Below are 19,155 nucleotides of genomic sequence, written 5' to 3'. Positions count from 1 at the left end.
CAAATTACAGACCGGGAACCCAAGCCGGTAAATGCTATGTCAGTTTCATAAAAGCTTTTTACTTAGTAAAGCACAGGGTAGAAAATGTTTGATGTATTCATGTTTTTAAATATCAAATTGTGAGGCTCCACACTACTACTTATAATAACGAACTCGCAAAGGATTGCACTAAATGGAAATTTTTGTGTGTATCATAAAATAAAATGACAAAATTAAAAGGCAAATTATCAAAAAATATTTGCCACAAAGAACTTTTATTCTAAATATAAAATGAGTTTATAGAAAGGTGATGAGGAAAACATTAGCACACCAATAGAAGAGAAACTGACCAAGAATGAAATTGGCAACTCCAGAAAATGAAATGTGAAAAACAAATCTGTTACAAATGTTCAACTTCACTCTTAAAAATAAAGGAACACCTCAATCAATGATGCTACATTAATTAAATGGAATATCATGAAACAATGAAAACTATATTTTCAAAGAATTTCAAATGGCATAGGTATATTCTTAGCATAACTTTTAAAAAAGTAAAAGACACAACAGTTTAGTTATTATAATCTCAGTTAACACAGCTATTTTACATTCACGTCAAATGGTTACTACCGGTTTTCTCTGGGAGATGGTAATCACAAGAGACTTTTACAATCTTCTCTTCCATGTGTTCTAAAATATCTTCTATTTCAAGAAAATTTATTTTTAAAATAGCTGAATGTAGTTCTTAAACAATGGCACATTCAAACACCAATGTTCCATCAGTCTTCTGAAAACTCCCCACGACCAACACTCAGTACTGTTCTTTAATTTTTCAAAGGTTCACATTTTATGGATCTTGTTTTGATTTGGTTGGAAAAGATTTGAAAAGACTAGAAGAGCAGCGTTAGTGATGCAAATGTCAATCATTTATTCTCTGGGATTCCCTATTTCAGAATTTCAACCTTGGGGAGGTATTTCATGTTTTTCTCACCTCAGAGCTACGAAACATATCATCTCGGGCTAAATCGCCCCTGGCAGAACCTACAGAGGACCTGGGCTTAGGAAATCTTTTATAACCTGAACACTGCAAGGCTGCTGGAACAGCCCATACCACAGGGGGTGTTAATTAGATTATTTATTATTCTGACGTCATTCTCCTCTCCTCTTTGAACCTTAATTTTATACTTAACTAGAGGCCTGGTGCACAAAATTTGTGTACAGGTAGGGTTCCTAGGCCTGGCCTGCCATCAGGGTCGATTGGGGCCTTCCAGCTGCCAGCCGGGGCTTTCCTTCCCCTGCTGCTGGCTGCTGGCTGCTGGCTGGTGCCCTCCTTCATTCTGTGCTGCCCCCTGGTGGTCAGCACATGTCATAGTCAGCAATCGAACTCCTGGTCTCCTGGTTAAACTCCTGAGGGGACACTTTGCATATTAGCCTTTTACATATATAAATAATAGAACCCCCTTGATTCTGATTGGATTTTGAACTGCTAGCAAATACTTTAACTTTCAGATTTATTTAAACGTGGTAAAACATTAAGTCTTTTATAAGGTACAATAAGAATTCAAGTAAGACGCACAATTACAAAATAGTCTAGCAAGAGAATTACCTACCACCTATTAGTGCTAATTTAAATTTTTATAATAAGAACTCAAATGTCTAGTTTGTGTACCAAAAATTCAAACCACAAAAGGGAAAAAAAAATTGATGCTATGTGTTTAATTTATTAAGTAAGATGGAGGAAATTACAACATTAAAAAACAAATAAGTATTTGACTATAAAGATAAATTAAAATCAAATTTGAGTAAATCAATACAATATTTTTATTTATCCATATTATCACTCACAGAGGCTAACTGGATTTCGCAGTGCAGCATCCTTCTTCCATTCACACACAGCATGTATGAATGCCTACTTTGACCCAGGCCCCACCCATGATCCTGGAACTTTAGAAACAAATATTTAAAAGGACTGTTTTCAGGGCACCCATGTCCAGGTCTTCACTGCATTTAGAAATGGCTAAACCCCTTTTATTAGTTAAGTAAAACCATTTATCAATCATCCAAAATACAAATTAATCTTCGTATCAAGAACCCAGCACTTACAATTTTGTCATATGGTCTTTGGGGTTGGCTCACTCCATCAAGCCAGCAAGAACAAAACTCACGGTGGTAACCACCAGCCCACGTAGGGCTCTAGACTTTCTCTGCCAAGCCCCCACACTGATAAACCTTTACCCACGTCAGTTAAAATTACTATGCTCAACCTCATTTCTAGCTTCTTGTGTGACTTCTGTTCTCTGTTCAGTTCAGGAGCACTCCGTCCTTGCAGGCTTACACTGCCAGGGCTAGTGTCTTTCTAGACACTAGCAGGACAGAAATGAACAAGATAGACAAGGTCCTGCTAATGGAGCTTAGTCCCGATGGGATAAATAGAAAATAAATATGTGAAAAAATTAAAAGATTATTGCAGATAGTGAGATGAGCCTTGAAGACAATGGGAAAAGGTCAGATGGTAGAAGTAGCAAGACTTGAGATACAGAGGTCAGGGAAGGACACTGACAAGTGCAGACCGATGAGGAGGAGTGTGAGTGGCCACGGAAAATCATGGAGAAGAACATTCTAGGCAGAGGGGTGGCAGGTGCAAAGACCTGGAGGCAGGAGAGAGCAAGGTGGGTCCAGAAACAGACCAATGTCTTCTGTGGCTGGATCCTTGTGGCCAAGGGGAGAGGGTCAACGTGAGCTGGTAATTTCATTCACACCCTCATCTCTCAGATCAATTACCCCTGGTTCTTTGCATCATTAAGCTCTTCCACTCCATCAGTTCTTTCTCCTGTATTTCAAGATATTTTCAGCCTAAAAAGGTATTATCCTTAACTCCTGCTGCTCTTTGGGACTCCACCTCCCTTTTAATATCAGATTTTCCAAAAACAACAACAACAATAGAGTGTTCATGAATCCCCACTTCCTCCCTACTCTCTCACCGTGTTTCTGTCCACACTATCATTTTCAGTGCTTTGTCCAAGATCATCAATGACTTCTCAGTTTCCAATCCTGTGACCTTTCCTCCACCCTTATCCCTCCTGATTCTCTGTCACATTCTTGAAAATACTTCTTTCTAAACATTCTCTTCCTTTATTTCCATGAAAACTCATTCTTCTCATATTCCTTTTACCTTGATGACCCTTCCTTGACTATTTTCTCCCAGACTCTTAACTGAAGCTCTTTCTTCACCACTGTTTTCTATTTCCCCTCCTGAACAGGCCCTCTTTGTAGGTGACTCCTATGATTCACCTATGATTCTCCTATGATTCCCCACAAATGTTCCTTCAATAGCAAATGAACATCACAGCTAGATGTAGTGATGGCATTTCCAACTCAACATGTCCATAACTGAATTAATCTTTTCTTCCTGAAATCAGAAAGTCCTCCTACATTCCCAAATGATTAAGGGTTAGTTTATATTTAACCATTCTAATCAATGCTATCTCTGAGATGCTTCTCAAGCATGTCTCCTCATCCTCACTGCTGTATGTTCACAACCTTCGTACACCTCTAGTGTGTCCTCAGGGACCTCTAGCCTGAATTAATCAGGTCCCCACCAACTACTTCCCTGCTATGGCAGCTTGCCAATACTGACAGATTTTCCTAATAATCACTTGGCTATTGACACTTCATTTCCTCAAAATCTTCAGCAGCTTCGTACTGTTTCCACAGTGAAGCCATAGGCTTATCACAGCTTTGGAGACTTGCAATGATTTCTAGCTGTCTCTTAGCCTCATCACAGCCACTCTGCTTGACTGACTTCTATGACATGTGCACGGTTCTGTTTGCTCCTACTGTTGTCCCTTTGGCTTAGAATGCCATCTTACATATCTACTTATGTTTAGTTCAAGTGACATCTCTTCCAGTTAATCTTCCCTGATTGCCTTAACAGAAAAGAATTCTCCCCCCAATCCATACTCTACCTCACATTACAATTGTGTGTATGTGTCTTGCAGTCGCTACTTTTTAGAATCTACTTGAAGACAGTGCCACTTTTTCCTTTTTTCTGTGTGTCCCCACAGTGCTTGGGATAATGCCTTTCTGAGATATAGGAAATCTTCCAGAAATATTTGCCAAATAAATTACCCAGGGTTTCTAATGCTATGCTTTTGTTATTAATTAGTAATACATATAAACCTATGCTTGAAAAATTCTATCAATTAAAAAGAAATATTTAAAACATTTAAAATGTGAATATACAATACAGAAAAATCAAGGCCTAAATTGTATGCTTTTTAAAAAATATATTTTTATTGATTTCAGAGAGGAGGGAAGTGGGAGAGGGAGAGGGAGAGGGAGAGAGAGAGAAACATCAATGATGATAGAGAATCATTGATTGGCTGCCTCCTGCACGCCCCACTCTGGGGATCAAGCCCAAAATCAGGACGTGTGCCCTGACTGGGAATCGAACCTTGATTTCCTGGTCCATAGGTTGATGCTCAACCACTGAGCCCCACCAGCAGGGCTAAATTTTATGTTTTATGAGTCTGGCTTTGGTATGTCCAAATTTCTTAAACGGAGCTGCACTGGTATCTGTGCCATTCAAGGCCATTTACTTAGAATGAGTTTGAACTGATGGCAGATATGACTGAAGTCAAGGAGAGGTGTGTGAGAATTACCAGAAAGGTCCCTGCAACGTCACTTTCACTCTCCATTAGTCCCTCTTTTATTTGCTATTGTCAGAGCACTAAAGCTATTCCACATAGGGAAATATCCCTACTTCCTGAAACTGTGTATTTTAGCATCAAAATACTATCATTTTGTACTGCTTTGATGGAATTATCACTAACATCCTCCCTCGGATATATAAAAGGCATCTCAACTGGAACACATCCCAAACACCCAACCTGTCGTTCTTGCAGTCTTCCTCCCGTCAGTGAAGGGTCACTCCTTGTGTCCACTGGCTCTAGCCAGTCACCTTGGAAACATTCTTACCTGCTCTCTCCGCCCCCCCCACCCCCCACCCCCTGTTTCCACCTGAACCAACAAGAAATCTGGCCAGATGTACCTTCAGAACATTACCCAAATCTGATCAGTTTTTACCACTGTCACTGCTACTGCCTGAGGCCCAAGCCTCTATCATCTCTTGTCTAAATTCTTGCAATAGCTTTTAAACTAGTCTCTCTACTTCCTTCTTTGCCCTCAATTCAGTCTATTCTCAGCGTTAGCAGGCAGAGAGATCCTTTCAAAGGTGAATCAGATGTCACACCTCTGCTCAAAACCTGTCAAGCCTCCTCTACTCAAGGAGAGTCAAAGCAAAGCCCTTTCAAAGGCCCAGACACACCTACAGGGCCTGGTCCACCTCTGAGGTTTTGTCCTTAACCTCATCTCCTCCTCCTTCCTTCTCCACCTCCACCTCATCCTCCTCCTCCATCATCATTTCCAGCCACAGTGGCCTCCTTGATGTTCCTCCAAGAAGCCAGGCTCCTTCCCACCTCTTTAGGGACATTTTCCTATATATTACTTGGCTCAGAGCTATGCTGCTAAGGGCAAAGCTGGCTGAAATGTGACTCTCAGATAAAATCAGCTACTACAAAGTAAGCACCTTGGGTTCTCGCTCCATGTAACATCAATGGAGTAGTGTCTAGCACGGTGTTGTATACACTATGAAGGCTTAAAATTATTTAAAGACAAAGAAGAGAGGAAAATCAAACAGAATTAGAAGATTCTTCAGCTACGCTTTTCAAGTTCTTTATCCCAAGGTATAGATTGGCCTTAAGAAACTCAAGGGACGATTTACATTTGTTATGCTTGGAACAATTCACATTTACTACCTGATTAAAAGATTTACACTTTTCCAAAACATCAAAAGAAAGAATATTTGAGATTGTTCCTGGAAGATAATTCAACCCCAAATATGTCAATATTATACTAACATTTATTTCAAAAATATATAATTTTTTTAAAAATACATTTTATTGATTTTTTACAGAGAGGAAAGGAGAGAGATAGAGAGTTAGAAACATCGATGAGAGAGAAACATCGATCAGCTGCCTCCTGCACATCTCCTACTGGGGATGTGCCCGCAACCAAGGTACATGCCCTTGACCGGAATCGAACCTGGGACCTTTCAGTCCGCAGGCCGACGCTCTATCCACTGAGCCAAACCAGTTTCGGCATCAAAAATATATAATTCTAAGTCTTTTCCCAATCTGAAATATCAATCTGGGAAAATATGCCATCATGTATGTTACACTTCTAAAAACTGTAACATTTAGAAATAATTATTAGACAATCTGGAAAATATCTGACACTTAGTCTCAAGAAAATTCAGGGCTACAGCCCCAGCATTCCTAACCAGTATGATATTTGACAATATTATAACGTTGTATCACAGTGTGTATTTAATTGATACTGAATGGGATATTCTACGCAATTACTTCAAAGAAAGTCAACAAAAAAAGTTAGGAAATTCCCTATATGATTTTAGTGGTGCTTAGAAATACAAAAAGATACTCAAATTGCTCATTTGAACAATTTGAAAAGTAATTCTCTGTCCCCCACCTTCCAGAGATGAAATGTGAGGTGGCAGCCATGGGTTTCACTTTGTCTATAAAACATCGAGGTGGATACCTTACCTTTTCCAGCGTCATCTCCGTCTCAGCTGCATGAGTCTTTCTCAGCTCCATTTTCATCTTCTCTGATTCAGCCTTCAGTTTGCTGACAGTAGCCTCGTGGTCCCTGGCAGCCCTTTGCTTCTCCTCTTCACGGAGAAGTCCGAGCTCTACCAGCTGCTGCTTCCGCTGTGTGTTCACATTAATCAGCTCTTCTCTCAGCTTGTGAACTTGGGCCTCCATGTCAGCAATAACCTTGTTGTGAAAAATGAAAAAATGGGCAGAGACTATGGATAGGAAAATCATAGAAGTCAAGCAGTTCGGCAGGCCAGATATTCTGAGAGGCCCTCATGATATGAAATAACGATTCCATATAAATATAATTTTTCCTCTTCCTCTGCTCATAGAAAGAGAAATACCCAAAGGGAAAAACAAAACAAAAATCACACACATGTACAACTGCAAGTGCCAAAAACAAGAAGAGCAGTAAGCAGAGTCAGAAGGCAAGGTATCTGAGGGCAAATGCCCTTATTAGCATTGCACCTTCAGGGGGAAGGAATATGGGGCTGAACATGATGCCATGGATTAAGTCAGAGAGCCTGTAATAGGCCAAAGTGGTTCCAGATCAGTAGTGTTATCAATGCCCACCTGAAGCTAAAACAAATGCCCTTCTCAGAAAAGCTCCTGCAGTTGAATGTCTCCAAGTTTCCCATAAATTAGGATTAACCAAAAATGAGATCATATTCAAAAATTACTAAACCCAGAAGAAAACCACCACTGATAAGAGTCAACACAGACCGATTCCCCTGGCCAGCACTTCAGATATCAGAATTATCAGAAAAAGCACATAAAATAAACATGTATTAAATATTTAAAGAAACAAAGGATGGAATCATAAATGAATAAACCAGGAGAGATTAAGCAAAAATGGCCAGATTTGAGAAAGAACCAAACACAATTTGCAGCAAAGAATTTTTTGTATAAAAGGTAGACTAAATGAGTTAAGTTTCAATATTGCAGAAGCAAGAAGTGGTGAAATAGAAGAGAGGTTTTTATAAACCACCCATAATGCAGCACAGTAATATCAGAGGATAAAAACTGTGAGATGTTGAAAGTTATGAAAGGTAAAATAAGAAGATCTATTATAGGTCTAGAGTCCCAGAAGGAGAAAAGACAGGGGAAGATATAAAACTATAGTGACTGAGAATTTTCCAGAACTGAGGAGAAGCAAGAATACACAGAAATAGTGAGCAGAATAATTATCAAGCAGACAATATAACTTATCAAATCCTGAAGGATGGAGCCAAGCAAAAGAAATATGTAGCCCTAACATGTTATGCGCTTTTAAAAGTTTAATTTTTTAAAAAGTAGGCAACCACTTTAAGACATTGGTAATATAGAACAATTTCTGGTAAGACTGTTAAAAACAAGAAAGAAAACACAAATTAATATTAGGGATAAAAATAAACTTATGACAGTATTATCTAGAAAAGTAATATAATGACAAAGTAAAATAAATTAAAATTTTAATATTAAAAGGGCATACTATGGATCCATCATAGATTAAAGATAATAATACCATAGAAATATTATGCCAATAATTGAAGAACCTAAGTGAAATAGATCCTATGAAAATATAAAATATCAAAAGAAGTACAACTAAACAAATTGAAAAAATAGTTTAAAATATCCCCACAAAGTAAACATTAAACTCAAATAATTTTACAGGTGAGTTCTAAAAAAGATCTCCCAAGAGACAGGTAATTCTAGTCTTTTACAAACTTTTCCAAAGAATGGAGAAAGATAAATATACTTTCAGACTATTTCAGAAGTTATAATATTGATACTGAAGGATGACAAATACAAAGAGAAATAAAAATTATAGGTCAACTCACTCATGACACAGACATAAATGAGCAAACCAAGTCCAATGACGTATAAAAATATGTAATCATCAAGTAGCAAAGAATATAAGGGCAGCTTACCATTTATTGAAATCTATAAATGCCAATTAATATTGAATTTAAATGAAAAGGAAAATCTCTAAGCTATAAAAATCTACCAAAACTGACTAGAAAAAAAATGGAAAACATGAGTCATCCAATAACCATTAGAAACATTTAAATAGTAGTCAAAAATCTTTCCAGAAATGAAATATCAAGGCCAGATGGCTTTATTGGCCAGTTCCACCGAGTATTTAAGAAACAAATAACTCACTCTGATACTAATTCTTTCAGAGAATAGAAAAAGCATTTTTCCGCAACTCAAATTATGAGGTCAGCATAACATCAATTAAAAAACATCTTCAAAAAAGAAAAATCTTCGGTCAACCTCAACAATTATTAGCAAATTGAATCCAGTGATAATACATCATGAAAGAATTGGAAAGGACATAATATTGGTGTAATGTTAGAAAATAACCTATAATATGATTTACTCCATTAAAGTATTTTTTAAAAGCCTTATGATTATCTCAATACACAGAAAATCATTTGATAAAATTCCAAGACAAAAACTCCTAGCAAAATAGGGAATAAAAGAGACCATTCTTAACCACATAAAAGGTAGTTAGCAAAATCTCAGCATTTTTTATTCATTCTTTATTGTGAAGTTTTAAATAGCTCTTTTAAAATCAGGAAGAAGAAAAGAATACTTACTACCACTACTTATATGCATAACTCTATGACCAAAAATACAAAAGCAAAACTGTTTTTAATCATGGATGTTAGGACTGCCTATAGAGAAAATGCAAAATGTATGTATAAATTATTCTAAATAATAAAGGAGTTTAAAAGGGGTCTGAATAAAATATTAATATTAAAATCATTTGTAATTTTTACACACTAGCAAAAAATTATCAAACACTATTTACAACTATAACAATATAGGATTCTCAGAAATGTCTACCAAAAGATGTACAGTACTCTATAGGCCTTTTAGAAAGATATTAAAGAAGATCTAATAACTGAGAGATGTGTCAGGGTGTTGGAAAGTCTCAATTTATCAGTTCTTCCCAAAATGACTGACAGCATCAATTAATGCACGTTCAATGAATATTTCAACAAGAGCTTTCAAGAAACTTGACAAGCCAAATCTAAAGTGTACAGGGACGAACACAGTACCATGAGATTCCTAGAGGAGAGACAGGTGGTGTGACAGTCCATACCACATATTAGAACCTAAAATAATGTCACTAAAATTAACACAGTATAATTTTATCATAGAGTAGTGATTTTCAGCCTTTTTCATCTCATGGCATACATAAATTAATTACTAAAATTCTGCAGCACATCAAAAAATACTGTATCAGTTGCTGACCTGACCAAAAATAGGTGCAATTTTGATTAATTTACAAAAAATAATAATAGTAATTACCTACCCTTTATGCTCATGTGATTTTTTAAAAAATCAAATGCCTATAGCATCTGTGGTACCCAGAATTAACCAATCAGATTCAACCTTATTATGCAATGTGACCAATAAGATGCAACGCCATTATATGATATATATCTATATCTATCTATCTACATATATACCTATATATATATATATCTATATATATATAGGTATATATGTAGATATATCTATATGGTTCAAGATAGGGCATTCACACAGGACGGCTATTGTTGTGTTTCCCTTAGATCAGCAGTTCTTAACCTGTGGGTTGTGACCCCTTTGGGGGTCGAACGACCCTTTCACAGGGGTGGCCTAAGACCACCGGAAAACACATATATAATAACATATTATTTTTGTGATTAATCACTATGGTTTAATTATGTTCAATTTGTAACAATGAAATTGGGGGTCACCACAACATGAGGAACTGTATTAAAGGGTCGCAGCATTAGGAAGGTTGAGGGAAGGTTGAGAACCACTGCCTTAGATTGTCATTTTTTTATTTGACAATCTAAGGGAAAAGAGGTGACCACGCCCCTGATTACATAGTCAGGAATTGTAATTTTTAAAAATTCTTACGACACACCAGTTGAAAATTGCTGTCATAGAGAACAGAAAAACTTGAATAATGGAAGGTAATGGCGAGTCTAGAAACTGGCTCACATGGACAGAGCTGGCAACACAGTGTAGTGGGTAAATGATGAACCAGTCTACAAATTGTGCCAAGACAGTAAGTTATTCATATGAAAAAAATGAAATCAGATCTCTACCTTATACAATAGATAAAATGCCATTCTCTCCATTCATAGGTATATATCCAAGGGAAATAGGACATATCTCTGCATATCTGGGGACAGTGAGTCAATGATACCACTAGATTAAGGACAACAGTTGCCTCTGGGACAGGGACCCCAGGATATGGGAAAGGAAGTACCTATAGGTAGATGCAATCCTATCTAATAAAAGAGTAATATGCAAATTGACCATCACTCCAACACACAAGATGGCCACCCCCATGTGGACACAAGATGGCCACCACAAGATGGGGGTGATCAGGCCTGCAGGGGAGGGCAGTTGGCGGGGGGACCCAGGCCTGCAGGGGAAGACAGTTGGGAAGGGACCCAGGCCTGCAGGGCAAGATAGTTGGGGGTGGGGGCCCAGGCCTGCAGAGGAGGGCAGTTGGGGGGGACCCAGGCCTGCAGAGGAGGACAGTTAGGGGCGACCAGGCCTGTAGGGGAGGGCAGTTGGGGGCGACCAGGCCTGCAGGGGAGGACAGTTAGGGGCGACCAGGCCTGTAGGGGAGGGCAGTTGGGGGTGACCAGGCCTGTAGGGGAGGGCAGTTGGGGGTGACCAGGCCTGCAGGGGAGGGCAGTTAGGGGCAACCAGGCCAGCAGGGGAGGGCAGTTAGGGGCAATCGGGCTGGCAGGGAAGCAGTTAGGGGTCAATCAGGCTGGCAGGGGAGTAGTTAGGGGCAATCAGGCAGGCAGGTGAGTGGTTGGGAGCCAGCAGTCCTGGATTGTGAGAGGGATGTCTGACTGCCCAGTGGGATCGGGCCTAAACGGGCAGTCGGACATCCCTCGAGGGGCCCCAGATTGGAGAGGGTGCAGGCTGGGCTGAGGGACATACAACCCCCCGTGAACGAATTTTGTGCACCGGGCCTCTAGTGGTTTTAATAATGTTCTAATTCTTCACTTGGGTGGTCATTTCATGATTTTCATTTTGTTTGTATGCCTTAGTGCTTAAATATTACTTAACATTCATTACTTGTATCAGACACAACATAAAATAATTTAAAAGATGATGCAAAGGCTTTATGCCCAGGTGGTGGGAATAATCACTTAAATTTTAATACAATAATTATTTTTAACATAGTCTTTCTATTTATTATGAAAATATAAACATCTTATGATAATTTTTCCCTTTTGTTGTGGATATCTCATTACTTTTGATAATCACGTAAAAAAATTAATTTAAAATAATATATTTTCTTTAGAACAACATTAACAGTTCTAGAATATATTTGACTAATTTATAGTTAATATCACATGCAATAGAATTTCCAGTTATTGTAAACTCCCATCAGAACTCTAGCCTAAAAGAGTTTCACCTTATAACAAAACACTGCTTTTGTCTCCCAAAGAATAAAAGTATGAGAAATAGTGATAGATGATTAATGTGTTACTAACAAATTAAATATATTATTTAAACACAAATCAGCTCTGTTCTAAAGTAGGACAACTGGTGTGTATTGAACACTATGGCTTGGGCAGTGTAGGATCAGAGAATATGAATACACAGAACTAAAAAACCAAAACTGTAAAAAAGCAGGATCAGAAGTGTTGAATTCAGGCAGGTGGGAGGCAGGTGTTCACAGAATGGTGAGTACCTCCAAGGCAATTCTTGCTTTGACATAGGTCTCAGGTCTTTTAAGACTTTTGAGCCTTGGGTAGGTAGTTCATATCTCTAGTCAGTTTTGTCAGTCATTGGTTTTCTGTCCATCTGTGCATCCGTTCACCTCCCCATCTCTTGCCTCACCAAATCACTTAAGAAGACAAATGGCCCATGTCCATTAATGAAGCTTCCATGTCCATTTCTGAAGAGTTGTGTCCTCATGTACCCATGAGGTTTAGCAAGAGGAAGAACCCTCAGAGGAAACTGTTTGGGATTACATTTCAAGAGAAGCAGTCCAAGCTTCTGCCTTCCTCCTCACTGGAAATTTCCTTCCACGGTGGAAGGGTAAGGAACTAAGAGCAGGAGCCTTGACACCTCTCCTGCTTCCTTCCATGTCCTGGGTTGGTCCCATCGGTTAGAATTAGGAAGACTATGGAAGTGGAGAGTCTCTGGTCAGATATTATCACTGCTTCACATAGGCTTTAAGAGCAAGACGTCACTGAATTCAAACACACCTGTTTCTCATAAATGAATTACGGGTCAGTGCAGAGCACAAGGGTTGAGGTACTTCTGCTAATCTCTGCCAGGTATAGATCATGAAGGGCAGTAAAACACTGTCTTTTTTGTTTGTTTGTTAGTTTTGTTAATCCTCACCCGAGGATATTCCTCCATCCCTGAGTTTTAGGGAGAGTAGAAAAGAGAGGGGGAGACAGAGAGAAACACTGATGTGAGAGAAACACACAGGGCCCTGGCCGCGGAGGAGCCTGCAACCAAGGCACGTGCCCTTGACTGGAATCGAACCTGGGACCCTTTGGTCCACAGGCCGACACTCTATCCACTGAGCCAAACTAGTTAGTGTAACACAGTCTTCATCTTTATCATTTCAAGAAAGTGATACTTAAACGCCACAGGAATGAAAACCTCACAGACAGGAAAAGGTTTGAAGAAATGATCATCTGATTTCGTGGCTGGTTACATCATGTAGAAAAGGTCAGAGTATTTCTATACTCATCCCTGCAGTTAAGGGGCCTCCCTATGTCTTTATTTCACCTTTTATTCACTTGGTCCTGTCATTTTGCCTCATCTAGGGCATTTGTCCACATAGTTTGTGTATGAGATTAACTCATTGTAAGTATATGTATAGTAAGAAATGAATGTACTGAGAAGGGCAGGTGGCTGCATATCCATGTATAATGTGTTAATCTTTCTTTGAAGTTTTTGAAAATATTCCAGGACCATAAAACAATTCAAGGTCATTATTATAAACCCCAATTATCATTTTGAAGTAATATAAGTGTATAAGGTTTAAGTGATTGTAGTTAATCTGTGGTGACTGGATGAATAGCCTATAAGTAATTTTGGAGAGAAATAATCCTTGCTATTTGCTATTTACTTTTATGGAATTTACACATTTATATTCTCCTTACCTCTTTTTTTTGTTTGTTTTAGATTCTAAATAGGAGATATTATATAACTTAGCTTTATTTATTGCCATATGTTATATTTTCTACTTTAATTGTTTATGTAAAATCCAAAATTTGTCCTCAGTTGTAGTTACCCAAAAGTTCCCTGAAACCTTTGCAAAGGGAAAGGATTGGGAGGTGACTGCCGTGTTGGCAGCAGCCAGGTTATGATGGAAAAGGGCAAACCAACCTATGGCTGGTTTTTAAATAATTTTGAGGGAGAAAATCCCTGGTGATTAGGTTTGAAGTTACGATTTTTGTTAGTTTTAATATATAATCTAAGTATATGATGCACTTGCTATTAGTTTATATTATTATATATGTTTAGCATTGACTATTAAGTTAAAAATTAAAATAAAGATAAAAAATATTCTTTGTTATATTTGGTTGTTGATCACTCTTTATGTCAAAGTTAATTTTGAAGCAAAATTTAGACTCTTATTCTTCTAGAACTTTCACTCCACTGAAATAAAATGGCTCATTTTATTTTTTAATGAAAGGAAAACCTTGAATGAAATGAGAATTTTTGAGATTTTATTAAATATATAGAATTGATGTGAAAGTGGATATTCAGACTTCTAGGAAGGACAGAACATATATTAAAAAGCTAATTGTAGACTACATTAGGGAAATACTGTTGGAGACATAAAAAATAATATTTTGAAAAGGTTTAATATGTCAACTTAATTTATAGAGATTAAATTATGTCATGCACAAAACTGTATCTCTTACACAGATCCTTTGAATTATTATAAATTCAAAACTGAAATTCATCTACATAGTTCAAATAAAAAGTATTTTTACTGTATAATCATATCCTACAACATACTACTGCCTTTTAACATATTTTGTCAATTAATGATTTCAAATTAAGCCCAGTGCTATCATTTTATATGGGGGTAATATTTTTCTGCATTTTAAAATAAAAATTTACATTTTTATGGTATTTTTATAGGGCTAAAGCTTTTAAAGTGTGTTCCCGTATGCCACAGGAAAGGTTGATGCAAGTAGAAGAGACTTAGAAGGGATGCAAGTCAAGTCCCATGAAAGTCCAGGAGGAAACCAGGTCTTCAGAGTCTTAGGGCAGCACATTCTATTTTTAACTTGCTGCATCTAAGCTGCAAACGGAACTTTCTTGACTCCTAATGCCCGTGTTCTAGCCAATAGAAAATATTTTTTAAAACCCCTTAAATTACTGAGAGATATTTATATGTTGTTGTCTTTTTATTGATTTTTTTTTTTAAGAGAGAGAGAGGGGAAGGTAGAGGGATAGAGATAAACATCGATGTGAGGAAGAAACACAAATTGGCTGCCTCCTGCATACCCACTACTGGGAATGGAGCCCGCATCCTGGGCATGAGCCCTGACTGGGAACCAAACCTGCAACCTCTTGGTTCCTGGGTCGATGCTCAACTGCTGGGCCACACCAGCCAGGCCACTGAGAGATATTTAGAACCAAGAGCAAGCAGGTTTACCTTGTAGTGGTCAGAATTTTCTGTGAAGTCCAATATGCTTGTTTGGTATATTTAAAGTACATTGCGTTTCAGACTCTTGTTTACAGTTCTTAGACTCAGGAATTAAAACAGTCATTAGCTCACCTCGTGGCACAGAAAACAGTTCCTCCACGTGTAAAGATGAGAAAGGTCTTACATTTCCCCAAAATTCAAAAGGTTCACTTAACTCTGGAAGGAATTCTACACACAAAATTACAATGTGATATTGCTGATCACAATGACACTACTAAATTGAATGATAAAAGAGAGGACATTGCTTAACATATAGGTAAGGCAAGAAAAACGTTAATTTGGTTTAAAGTTTTAGAACAATGAATGTTCAACTTTGGAACATACTACAGAGGACTTAGATCAAAAAAGAAAAAATAATTTTACCTGCAAAAAAGGGAAAGTCTCCCGGTTGAGTATTAAAAAAGTAATAGGGTAAAAGTACAGAAGAAAAACACTCATTAATTTGTATGCCTGTCTAGAGAAGAAAAGAAGCAGAACATGTAATGAGTCACATGAACTGGCAAACATTAGGGCTGCATGTGTTTTTTGTGAGTAATGACAATACTGGTAAAAATTCATAACTGATGTTGAAATTTCTAGTTTTATTCTAGAACCACCCAAATCATCTAATTGAAAGTAGTTCTTGAGGAAAGTGAGTAAAATCCCATAGCATTCTGCATTTAGATTAGGTTCCAATTAAAAGGGAAAAACGATTCATAGCACATTGACCTATTTTGGAAATTGGGAAATAAATGTCTACTACACTTAAAAGAACTATGTATAAGCATTTATTTTAGAAATGAAACTAATTAACAGAAGCACAAAATATAAGTATATATAAATTTTCTAGACTCAAATGGCTAGAAAAGTGGAAATATTCCACTTGAGAATAATGACACTAAAAGAGACTAGCTTCCAAATAGCACTTTATAAATTCCATCTTGAGATTACCAAATATAAGTATTAAAAAGCCAACACAGACATATTATCCACAGTTCGCGGTGGTGCAACATCAGGGCTAATGAACAGGAGCCTACACATTGGGAGGATGCTATTTGCAGCATCTAGGAACACTTAAAGATATTTTCTTGACAGAGTGTTTCCAGGAGTGACAGGTAACCTATTTGGCCTTGGAAGAAGAATAAAATTCAGGCTGAATTCTTCTTCACTAGAAACCTTCTGTAAAGAATGACATTCAAGTAATTGGAAAGAAGATTTTCAACACTTTCTCGATTTACTATACTTCCCGTTTCCAAAAAAAAAAAAAAAAAAAAAAAGCAAAAATTTGACCTAGGTTTTCTACCAGTTCTTATTAGCCATTCTCTGCAAACATTCTGTACACACTAGGGTTGCAATAGCCCGCTTGTTATTTGGCACCATTCCGACTGTGCTAACAACCAGATGCCTTTACGAAGCAAAGTATTCAGAAGTTTTGGCTGCTTAATTAAATATGGGAAAGCCCACAACAGTCTGAAGCACACGTGGCTGACTCTTTAACGATGGGCCAATGGGAGGTGAGGCTGGCTCAGTGACTGCTTGCATCAGGATGGACATGGTGCTTCCTCTCTTATCATTACTTCTAACAGCATGTCATGCAGTTAATTCTTTAAATATATGCAGAAACTAATACAAAAGGGTCACATGATATGTTTTAAGTCAGTGCCATGTAAATACCAGAATCACATTTGTAATTTAAGAGTGCATTAAAAACATACGATAAGTCAGTCTTATCTAAAGAAATAAACCTGAAATGTTGTTATTATTTCAACCTTTTTTTAAAGCGCTAGATTTCAAGTGAGAATATCTAGTTTACTAAACCTTTCACTAAGTGCATAAGTAGTGTAATTCTTGGTGGATTTACTTCTAGGAATTCTGGGAAAAGCTCGAGTACCCAGACTAAAGGAAATTCACTCTAAAACCAGTAGGCACTGGCGTGAATATCTCCAGCATGGTAGCCGTGCCCTCCCAGCCAACCTGACCTGAAAGGACAGCTTCACTGTCCAGGTGGGCCTCTCCAAGTTATCCTGGAGGTCAGAATGCCCTGTATCATGTTTAGGGTATACAGTCAGCCGAGAGAGGGAGGTCACCTCACGCTCAATCCACCCTACTTGTGAAAACATCCTGGAGGACTTTGGCACCAACACAGCAGCCCCTTGAGAATGTACAACAATAACTTAATTTATTATAATAACTAGTGGCCCAGTGCACAAAAATTTGTGCACTCGGGGGGCATCCCTCAGCCCAGCCTGCCCCCTCTAACAGTCTGGCCTCCCTCTGTGGAAGGCAACTGGCCGATCAGGTATATAGATACTTTCTGAAGGCAGCACAGACTCCTTCCTTATTTCTTTTCTCTGTGGAGAATAGGGTACTAAAAGGTGGAGACAGAGCTGTGGCCGGGCCTGGGGCTCTTGTAGGCAGCAGAAAGAAGGAGCGGGCTGGGGAAAGTCTAGACATGGTTTTTTTCAATTGTCCTCCCTTCCTCCGGGCCCCTCACTCTGCTCTTTCCTTGTCATGGTGGATGCTTGGGCCTCAGACTGACAGGAGCCCAGCGATGGTGGAGTTCAGCCCTCTCACTTCTCAGCTGAACATACAACCGCCTCACATTCCAAGTGGAGCTGTTTTCAAGTGGCTAAAGTGCTGGCAGTTCATGCCTCCCGGCCCTTCCCCTCTGGGGCTTCCTCCATGGGTCAGTTGCAAACGTCACCGAGACACTGCCCTGGTAGTTATGCACCAGCCCCTGCACTCTTCCTTGAGGTCTCTGGGTCCACAGTCTGAGCTCAGGGAGGTCACCCAGAGCCCGTTGCCCCGGACAGGTGGGGCGGGGGGCTAGCTTGAAGAGCTGGAGGAAGATGGCAGAGTAAGAGTTGGTATGAACCAGCGCCTGCTTAGCCAGACTTCCTAAGCTTCCCACTGGGCCCAGGCTGGGCCCCTTCCCCACACCAGGAGGATCCCAGCTGAGGTCCCCTCCCTGCACCCAGCACTCTCCTCCCTGTTCTGCCACTGGGGGAAGGGAGCAGCTCACCTGCTCTGGACCCTGCCAGCCTGGCAGGCTGAGGCACAGGAGGTGCAGCCTAGGGTGCTGGTGGCTGCGAGCCTCCTCCCCCTCCCTGAAGCGGGGGGCGGGGTTGCAGCAGCTCACAGCCACCCCTGGGCACCATGCATGGAGAAACCGCTCTCCACTGGGCCACCATCCACCTGAGACCGGTGGGGGTTGGGGTGGCCTCAACGGGCTCCCACTGGCCCCACTGAAGCCAGTCTCAGCTTGGCTGGCTACCCTCTGCACATGCCCCACGGGCCTCATCGCCCTCATGAATCGCCGTGGTCCGGCCATCCCATCCCAGGAAGTGGCCATCCTGATCACCATGGCTCACTCCCTGGTGCGGTTGGGCCTGCCCAGCAAGCATGTAGGCAGGAGCTGGGCCTCTGAGGGGAAGGAGGAGGCATGCCCGGCCAGGGTAGAAGTGGGGAACTTGGCGGTGTAAACACAGCTCACCCCCACGTTGTGCCAGCCCCTCGTGCTGCATTCCCAAACCCCTGGGTGCCCCTGCCCAGCACTGTGCTCTCGGGCCTGGGGTGGGGGTGAGGGACGTGGAGCACCGTCCTGAAGGCGGCCCTTGCTGGCTTGAAATCACAGTGGCCAATCAGGGAGGGATGCGGGATGCAAAATTCCACCTCTCTCTCTCTCTCTCTCTCTGTCTCTCTCTCTCAGAGTGGGCCCATGTCTCCGGTGGGAGGGCTTGGGCCTGGGCGAGGCGATCCACATCTCTTGCCTTCGCATTGGGACGTGTCTCTGGTGGGCGGGCAAGGGCTCTGGCGAGGCAATGGGCA

The 19,155-nt window shown here is 39.8% G+C and overlaps 1 protein-coding gene across 1 annotated transcript in view; it reads right to left on the bottom strand.

The window, feature by feature from the left end:
• The window catches only part of CEP112 (centrosomal protein 112), a 296,754-nt gene that overhangs the window by 109,409 nt on the left and 168,190 nt on the right, over nucleotides 1–19,155 (bottom strand). The window contains exon 21 of the mRNA XM_081109907.1: nucleotides 6,597–6,827. Within this exon, the coding sequence (XP_080966033.1) occupies nucleotides 6,597–6,827 (231 nt within the window). The remainder of the gene's footprint in view (nucleotides 1–6,596; nucleotides 6,828–19,155) is intronic.

This window comes from Myotis nattereri (genome assembly GCF_964212035.1).
Source record: "Myotis nattereri genome assembly, chromosome: 16".
In the NCBI taxonomy this organism is placed as follows: domain Eukaryota; kingdom Metazoa; phylum Chordata; class Mammalia; order Chiroptera; family Vespertilionidae; genus Myotis; species Myotis nattereri.
Note: the sequence above shows the minus strand (reverse complement) of the source record. Positions and strands in the feature narration are given on the sequence as shown.